We start from the raw sequence: 9,490 nt of genomic DNA, 5'->3' as shown, positions 1-9,490 counted from the left end.
GGCTTTCTCGCTACATACCAACACCTTTCAAGCTGTATACCCATACTATCAAGTGAAAATAGGTAAACAAAGTCTTTAAACAGTTAATTCATAGAAACTAAGAATGATATATAAATTGAATTCCTCAAAAACTTGGGGTCGGTCTGTCTTGTCCTTTTTTGCTCCCGGTCTTTTCTCTCTGTCCCTCTCTGCTCTATCACTTTTTGTCTCTGAGAGGAGACTACGGTCTGTCTGGGAAGCGTTATCCCTTCTCCAATAAACTTTCCTTTTGACCCTAACTCTGGCATGCGCTTGAATTCTTCCCTGTGCTCAGTCAAGAACCCTCCCTCTCTAGGTGCAGGACTTCAATCTCCACTGGAGGTGGGAGGAGAGGGGGTCGGATTTGCCCTGTCCTGCATCGTTTGAAGGTTTTTGCCTTTGCCTTTTCCCACATTCAGGAAATTCATTCTCTTTATTTTAGAAGTGTCATCCAGCTTTTCTCGTTTTCTACCAATGCTATCTTCTCCTTCCTAAATGATTTCCCCTCCCTTTTCCTCCCATCTCTTCTTATAAAGTCTTCTTAACCTCCATTATTTTTTTCACAAGTTTAAATACATCAAAATAAGTTAAATTATTTTGTTAATAATAAATATTATTTAGAAATAGGAAAGGCAAGAATAAGAATAGATTTGTAATAATAACGATAGGCCCACCTAGTGTCACAGATTCATCTTGTGATCTTGCTGCATTTATGACCAATTGTACAGTGATATGAATGAATCATTTAGATGACTACAGTCTGGATCAACTGTGTCAAAGATTCGTTATTAGGGTTAAAGTGATTTGTCTTTTCCACTGATGGTATACTTAGGTTTGAATTATGCTAGATAAAAATACCTTTCAGCCTTTCATCTTTCTCCTGGAATTGCCAATTAATTGTAGCTATTATGATCATCGATAGCCAATTTAAATCTTGTCATTTAAAAGGCTTAGTCTTTGCCCTTACTGCATTTGGAGACTGTATATAGCTCTGAAACAGAACTGTTAAAATATACTGATAAATAGCTACATTTACTACAATATTAAATTGAATAGATAGAGGCTGCTGCAACCAGTCATTTCTTACTGCAAACTGCAAGGAAGAATTTCTGTACTGGTTACATTAAAGATCAAATATTCCTCTGGCAGCCAGACTGAATGAGCCACTCCTTTACCAGTAAATCAGGTTAGAGTGAGCAACAAGGCAGCATTTAAAACAGGGATGACATACACTAAGCATCTTCAATTCCCTCCCCAGTTCCACCCCGTTATCCATAGCAAAGGCTGCCCATTAGTCCTGGCATTTTTAAATTCTTCCTAAAGCCTATATAAAACATATTCCTTCTCAATATTTCCTTGGGCAGCTGCTCCCAATTAACTAGATTTGCTTTATCATCATTGACTTAAGAGGGAATAACATAAATATTATGTATAAAGTCATTTTAAAGCACTGCTCCTTGAGTCCAGCCATTTGCTACCGAGGCAGTGAGGTCATCTCTACCCTCAAATTGCATAACTCTGAATTATGCTAGATCAAACTTCCTTCCAGCCTGGCATCCTTCTACTCGCCAATTAATTGTAGCTATTATGATGATAATGATGATGATGATGTTTGGACATGATCAATCTCATGAACATATATCAGGGTAGGAGTAGGAATGGCCTTATTCCTTAGAGGAACATCCACAACTTGTAATAATCCAAGGAGTCAATGTATCCTAAGAAGAAAGCCATTAGAAATAGAAAATCATTTTTAGCTCAGTACAGTACCATGCAAAATTAGTTTCAGAAATGAGTCAACAAGAAACCGAGTACATTTGCAAATATATTACTTTTACTATTCTAGGATAGTGGTGCTTTTCGTTTGAATTTCTCTCTGTTTTAGTCACAGGAAAATTGAGGGGAGGCGAGATTGTCAGGCAAAAGATCCCTGGAATATTCTTTGGAAACCTTTCCCAGTATTTATGTACACAATACTGGTTTTCAGTAATAGATTCACATTTGTAAGTCTTGTATTACTTCTGTAATAGAAACAGACTTCATACACATGAATTATGATTTCTAAATAGTTTTAGATATCAAACCTAACATGGAAGCAATCCCAAATCACATGAGCTTTCTAACTTTATTAAAGGAAGGTCAAAATATGTTCATGGTATACATCCGTCAGTCAACAAACATTTATTGGTGCTTACTATGTGCCCAGAACTGTCAGGCACCAGGGATGATAATGAGCAAGCCTACCCAATTCCTGCCCTCAACAGAGCTTAACAATAGTAATGAAAGTTGTGTGACCTTTTCCCCCCTTTATGTTACATAATATCTCAAACCAGAAATGTTTCAAATCTTTAGGTAGAAAGGAATTAAAATATATCCACCCCATTTTGTAGAAGGGATAGCTGATATTGAGAATATGAAATGATTTTTTTCCTGAGCCACAGAAAGAGTGTTGGGTCAGTACAAACTCCCAGCTCTCACACACTTTAGCTACTTTGTATTTTCACTGTCTTTGCCTGGTCTCTATCTTTGGCTTTGTTCTAGTCTACCAAAATATTTCAACTGTATAGGTACTGACTTTATAATCTGGACTACTATTTCAATGGATAAGACCTAAAAGAGACCTTACAGCATTTTCTAACAGATTCAGGCTCAAGTAAGAACTTTTATTTCTAAGGTAATAAAGATACCTCTATAGGAAATGATTTTTCTCTGATAAAAATACTGGTACTTCACCCATGTTCATAGTAGCATTATTCTCAATAGCCAAAAGGTAGAAGCAACCCAAATGCCCATCAACAGAAAATTGGATAAACAAAATATGGTATATACGTGCAATGGAGTATTCAGATTTTAAAAGGAAGGAAATTTTGATACATGCTACAACATGGATGAACCTTGATGACACTATGCTAAGTGAAATAAGCCAGTCACAAAAAGACAAATACTATATGATTCCACTTATATGAGGTATCTAGAGTAGTAAATATTATAGAAACAGAAAGCAGAATGGTGGTTGCCAGGGGCTGGGGGGAGGGGGAAATAGAGAGTTGTTTAATGCGTTTAAAACATCTTCTGTTTTTCAGGATGAAAACATTCTTGAGATTGGTTGCTCAACAGTGTAAATATACTTAACACTGTTGAACAGTACATTTTAAAATGGTTACGATGGCAAATATGTGTATTAATAACTTGAAATGAGCAAAAAAAATTACTGGTACTTACCTCATTATGATAGTTTTACTTTTAAAAAAATTTTTCCTTATGGCTTCGGTAATTGATAGGAACAGGCTCTCTTGACTCTATTAAGGGAAATCAAATAATTTTCTGTGACATTTTTGTCGATCAGCAGGAAATTTTAAAAAATACTTTAATGCCATTGTCTATAGGCTTCGAATTGTTTTTAGAAATTAAAAATTGCTATTCTGTGTTCTATCAAAAAATGTAGCAGTTTAGGCGATGAGGTAGAGGATGTGTTCCTATAGGTTGGTGCTGAAACTGCTACATTTTTGTTTTCACCTTTCCCTTAAGTATCCAGAAGCAGAATAAGCTCGAATCCCTACTATCTAATGTGTTCACACATTTGAAACCAAAACATATATGCCATATATGCAAAATCTCTGAACACATTAACAATTTGCACTTGTATTCAAATTCTATTTGATTCAATATCTATTCAAATTGATTATTAAGTATCTATAGTGTTATCTACCATCACAACTCTTTTTTTCACTGAATAGGGGGCAGATAAATGCCAGGGTTGCAGATAAATGCCAGGGTTGATTACTGATGAATAACAGATGGCATCCTTCCTATTCCTTACTTACCATTGCCTGAAAAGAAATGGAACCCTGGCTGGAGATGAGCTTCTGCCCCTTAATTCTCTCGGCTTTCATTTCTCACAGTGCTCAATCACGTATCTGGGAAACCATTCCCCCCTCCCACCCCCCAACCCCGCCATATAGTCTGCATAGTCAACCTAAAGGAATTCATTAGTAGGAGATGATCTAAACAAATATTAAACAGTTCAGAGTCGAAAGTCCATTTATTAGTTTTAAAATGTTCATTACTATATCTATTTTATAATCTTATAAACCCATTTAATCTTGTAATATATAAAAGATTTAAGAACCTGATCAGAGTCTTTCAAGATATAACATCTGATATGACCACCTGAATAGAGCTGAAGAATAATTTTTTATTTTCCAAAATCATGTTCTTTCACGATACAAGTTTTTAAAAGGGCAAAAGGATGGCTTACATATCGAAGACTCATTGTGCGATAGATATCCCTCCTCTCTACACCAAGGGCATCCCTTGGGAACATCTTAAACATCACACAGTTCTAAAGTCCTGAACAGATTTGCCTGTTGCTAACCATCTTTTCTCACATCAGCTTCTTCTTCCCATAAAATTTCTTCAGGGAAAGAACTTTGTCTTATTTGGCTTTGTAACCCACTTCCTTTTGCCGCCCCCCACCCCCAACCACTTCCTTCCGCCCCTCATCCCATGCCCAGCATTGAGCCTATCATATAGTAGACACTCATTAAATGACTGTTGAATGAATGAAAGTAGTTGTGATATGACAGCATATATTGGTTAACCTATATGGGACAAATATTTCAAGATGACAAAAGAAGTGAGACATAGTCAAACATTTTCCACTCCTAGAACTTTTCCTGATTTAAATAGTGTCCAGTTTATATATCCAATAAAATGCCTTCAGTATTGAAGTTGGTAATTATGCTGTGCAAGACTGAAACAGGCAAAGTGGCATTGCCACGTTTTGAAAGGAGAAGGCCCTCACAGGAATATCTATGTTATATCTTGGGGGTGGGGAGTGGGGAGGATTTGGGAGTCCCAGGAAACCAATATAACCGAAATTAAACTTTAATTTCTCCATCTTATTTTAAAACTATTTGAAAAAGGGTTTCTCCATAACCAACTGAGCAATTTCTCATTTATAGCAATATAGGATAAAATGAACAATTTATTTTCAAAGGCACAATACAGAAATATAGGCTTAAGTTGCAGCTGACCTTGAGTTAAGAGAACACTGGACATCAGTAGCTGAGATTTAATTATTTCTATATATCTTCTTCCCCATAAATTATACTATATTGAAATAAAGCAGTTTTGGATAAAAATATCAATTGTCATGGAAATATTTACCTATCTTTAGCCTAGTTTGCACCCAGTTAATGTTTCCGTATATGTGCAGTAGAGTAAAATTCAAAGTCTATGGCTAATATAAAAGCTTCCTAAGAAACATAAGTAAATGCTACTAATTGAAAATATTTCCACGTTTAAGTTAAAATACTAGTGAACTATATACTAAGAAAGGCAAAGACAAAACACTTTTTCCAGAACTTAATTTCTGGAATCCAGTTGTTTTTACATAGCAGTTTTAATTAACACGAGCATTCTTTAAAAATGTGGAATTAGTATATTTTCAAAAATAAAACCACTGAATCACTTCCCCCCACACGCACAAAGTTCCGAGAGCGAGAGCAAAACATGCATCACCCTCATTGCAAAATTTTTTAACACGAGAGCATTTTGGTATTTCTTTACCTCGAGAGCAGAGATCGGCCGATTTATTTGCTTGCAGCTTGGTTATCATAAAACGGAAGGGGCGTATGGCCTGCTCATATGTTTGTTTGTTTGTTTAATTTTCTAAATCCAGCAGCGTGCATCCACCCTGCCTCATTCGCTGCATGGATAACTAGGAAAAAACGCCGCCCGCAAAGTGAGCACCCGAAGCACAAGGAATGGTCCCCGGGTGGCCGCCCCCCGCTTTTCGCTGACGCTCCACTTCCTGTTAGACCAAAAGGCAGTTCCCAAGAAGCTCGGTTTTGTAGTTTCTAGCCCTCCTCCAAAAACCAGTCCTGCTTTGCTCCATTTCATCCCCAAGGTAACAACTTTAGTCATTCATGTGATGGGCCTGATCTTCCCCAAATCTTTTTCCGGAAAGGCGTCCGAAGAAGTGTCCCAATAACCAAGGGTGACCAAAGGTGACCCAGGGTGCCGGGACAGGCCCGGTGGCTCGCCCCCTGCATTCCGGACGCCTTCGCGTCCCACTACCATTCCTCTTCTCTTGCGCTTGAAATCGGCCGGGAAGAATTACAGCCGCGGCTGCGGCCCCGGGGACGACCTGTGTACGAACTCTAGAGTTTTGGGATATCAGCGGGTTGATTATGGGGCAAAAAATGCATTAAGCAAACCTCCAAAAATGGCCTCGTGGGAGCTCCCTTTAAAGGGCTTCCACATTCCTTAGAGAGACATCTACGGATGGCCTTCTGCGGGGCTGTATCTTGTCAGACGCTGTTTTCGGGGGCGGGTGGGGTGGATCAGTAAAATTGGGGTGCTCACGGAGTACACCCGCCAAAACCATCACTCGCGCTCTCAGAGGAAAGGCTGCAAGAAAATACGTCGTCGCCTGGATTCTTAGGCTTTGCTACCCGATGCACTGGGATTAATAGTAATAGGGGAAATGGCGAAAGGGCAGGCGCTGGAAGCTAGCGTATCCGGGAACATCTGTGGTAGGAGGTCAGGGTGGGCGTGAGTTGGCGTTCAACCTCACAGTCACCCAGGATTTTCCCCTCTCAGGATTTTCTTCCTGAGTCCAGGTGGCGGTCCCTTAGGTTCCCAGGTACTGACAGCTACCCCATCCCGCCTCTCACATCAGCCGCACCGCTCCCTCCCAGCCGCGGCCACAAGCCCCGCCCCACCGTGCAGGCCCCGCCCCCGGGCCCGCCTCCCCCCTTTCCCGTCCCAGGACGCGTTGCGCGGCCCGGGCCGGAAGTCCGCGAGTTCCCGGGCGTATGTCTGTGTCTGTGTCTGAGTCTCGAAGAGGCGCGCGGCCCGGGACTATCACTGCGGGTTCCCGCCTGAGGCGTCACCGCTGTTATCACCCACGGAGCCACTTCTAGAGGGGAGTAGACCCGGCTTTTCGCCGGGCATTGAAGATGTTGCCCCTGTCCATCAAGGACGATGAATACAAACCACCTAAGTTCAATCTGTTCGGCAAGATCTCGGGCTGGTTTAGGTGCGGGGTGCTGTGTTTGCGGGAAGTGGGTGTCCGGCACAAGGGAAGAAGGCCCAGACCTAAGGACGGCCCGAGGTCCAGGGAGGGAGCCTCGGGGACACCCTCTCGCTCTTGAGGAAAGGATCATGTGGACTGGGAGGGTTTTGAAAGGGGGAACCAGCCTTCGGGTCCTGGCACCCCTTTGACTCTCTCGACTCTTCCCCACTTGTGCCCTGCCCAGGTCTATCCTGTCGGACAAGACGTCTCGGAACCTGTTTTTCTTCCTGTGCCTGAACCTCTCTTTCGCTTTTGTTGAACTACTCTACGGCATTTGGAGCAACTGGTAACCAACGGGGAAAAGGGTTCGGGCGGAAGCAGGGGGTGGGGTATACGACACTTTGCTTAATGCCACGTAGCTTCTCACCAGGAGGTTTTTGCCTTTGCCACCACCTCTGCTGCTGAGTTGCTATCTCATATCCGCACCAATCTGGCATGGCTACGTTTAAGATCCGGGGCCCATCATGTGGAGCAGTTAAGATTTGGGTCCCCGCCCCCACCACTCTGTCAGACAAGAGTGACAAGTCCCCTCCTCATTTTGGCAGAGAGTCTTTCATCCTTCACTACACGCCTTAGCTTTCCCACTTTGTTGGAATTGGGAGAAACCTGTTCCCTGCCTCCCCGTGGGGGAGTGTCTTTGCCTGTCTCTGGGGGAGTGGCGTTTGGTTTCACCCTTAAGATTCTGAGAGGGAATATCTGTGATGTTCTACTTAATTTGTCATTAGCTCTTGGAATAGGGAAGAGTTTATAAAGGGGATATCTGGAGAAATATGTGTCATTCTCTTCTCTCTTTAATTGTATGCCGAAACTCGATTTTCCTCTAGTCTTGCTTGACTGCAATAGAAAATCCTGTATAGTTTTCTAAAAGCTTATGTCTCTTGCGTTGATGGTTTTTGGTGTTACCTTTGTTTTGTTGTTGTTGTTGTTTGCTTTTTAACTGCTTTGGGAAGAGGTAAACCCAGTTTAACTCTGGAAATGAAATACTATTATCTAGATGTTTGCTGTTCAATAACTTAAGATCATATAAAAACATTCAGCCAATGATAAGATCATCACACTTCCGGTGTACTGGATTGTATTCAATCTCATATCCATTTGAGATGAAAGCCAACACTCGTGATTTCAGATGAAACTTTGGAGTGTTCTTGGATTCCTTGAAATAGCTCTTGGATCCCAGATGAAGAGCCTATGCCATCTATGCTTTGTTTTCTATTAATTAAATAGACTTGGTTTCTGTCCTTTAAGGTCCATTTTCAGAAAAAGTTGCTGTCCTTGATCTTTATTTCTGTTGAAATTAAACAATGACATTACATAATATCACTAGTCTTTGTGACATGTATAGTTTTATATGAAAAAGTGAACTTTGCAATTCAAACATGAATTCAATTTTGTCAAGAATACACAGCAAATTATGAAGGTTATTGGTTTAGTCATAGCTTGGTCATAAAAGGTATATTGAAAATCACATCAATATATGTAATAACCATTTTGAATTCTCTGGGAATCAGATATATGTATCGCATAATATTAAAACTCTTTAATGTATTATACATGTTAAATGCACTATACATTTGTCCCTTGAACAACATGCGTTTGAACTGCATGGATCCATTTCTATGTGGATTTCTTTCAATAAATATGACAGTACTGTAAATGTATTTTCTCTTCCTTATGATTTGCTTAATTTTTCTTTTATCCAGCTTACTTTATTGTAAGAATACAGTATATAATACATATAACATACACAATATGTGTAGACTGTGTTATTAGTGAGACTTCTGGTCAACAGTAGGCTTTTAGTTAAGTTTTGGGGAGTCAAAAGCTATACTCAGATTTTCAAATGCTTGTAGGGGAAGGAGTCAGTGCCTCTTACCCCTAGTTTTTCAAGGGTCAACTCTGTTGTCTTAACTTGTATTGGAATAGTAATAATTTATTATAAATATACAATATATATTTTACATTTTACTCTTCCTAAATTATGCCATATTGTGGCATATATTCTGACTGTAGCAAGACTATCTTTGTTTGTTATATGAACATTTTTGCTATAGTTACTTTATATTACAATACATTATATTTCACTATGGCCTACCATTGCATAAATTAGTATGTGAAATGTCTTGTTCAAGGGATTCATATTTGAAATATCTAGGCTACCTCTTTCATGGAAAGTTAGGTATATTGTAATTCTTTTGGTCTATAGAGATCTGTTGAGGAAATTACTAAAACCACTGATTTCCAAGCCATTGTCAATATCAGTACAAAAGGAAATCATCATTGGTACATGACTTGTTCTTCTGTGGCTTTTTCTTAGGTGGCTTGTTCTGATCTTAGGCACTCTTCTCCAGTTTACTCTCTTTGATTGTGTTGTGGTATCTTCTGGATTTGAAA

At 39.8% G+C, this 9,490-nt stretch overlaps 2 protein-coding genes across 3 annotated transcripts in view; one reads left to right on the top strand and one right to left on the bottom strand.

Moving 5' to 3' along the window:
• Positions 1-6,653, bottom strand: part of EXTL2 (exostosin like glycosyltransferase 2) — a 22,524-nt gene extending 15,871 nt beyond the window's left edge. The window contains exons 1-2 of one of the 2 annotated variants that reach the window (XM_023536250.1): positions 5,590-6,653; positions 3,241-3,317 (exon numbers count right to left, since the gene is read on the bottom strand). In XM_023536250.1, coding sequence (XP_023392018.1) covers positions 3,241-3,245 — 5 coding nt within the window. In that variant the 5' untranslated portion in view covers positions 3,246-3,317; positions 5,590-6,653. The remainder of the gene's footprint in view (positions 1-3,240; positions 3,318-5,589) is intronic. The other variant, XM_011368290.2, reaches the window with a different exon arrangement.
• A 150-nt stretch (positions 6,654-6,803) lies between these two features.
• The window catches only part of SLC30A7 (solute carrier family 30 member 7), a 54,327-nt gene continuing 51,640 nt past the window's right edge, over positions 6,804-9,490 (top strand). The window contains exons 1-2 of the mRNA XM_011368277.2: positions 6,804-7,063; positions 7,284-7,385. Of these exons, the coding sequence (XP_011366579.1) occupies positions 6,984-7,063; positions 7,284-7,385 (182 nt within the window). The 5' untranslated portion in view covers positions 6,804-6,983. The remainder of the gene's footprint in view (positions 7,064-7,283; positions 7,386-9,490) is intronic.

This window comes from Pteropus vampyrus, unplaced genomic scaffold (genome assembly GCF_000151845.1).
Source record: "Pteropus vampyrus isolate Shadow unplaced genomic scaffold, Pvam_2.0 Scaffold6, whole genome shotgun sequence".
NCBI lineage: Eukaryota > Metazoa > Chordata > Mammalia > Chiroptera > Pteropodidae > Pteropus > Pteropus vampyrus.
This window is presented reverse-complemented; position numbering and strand designations above follow the sequence as displayed.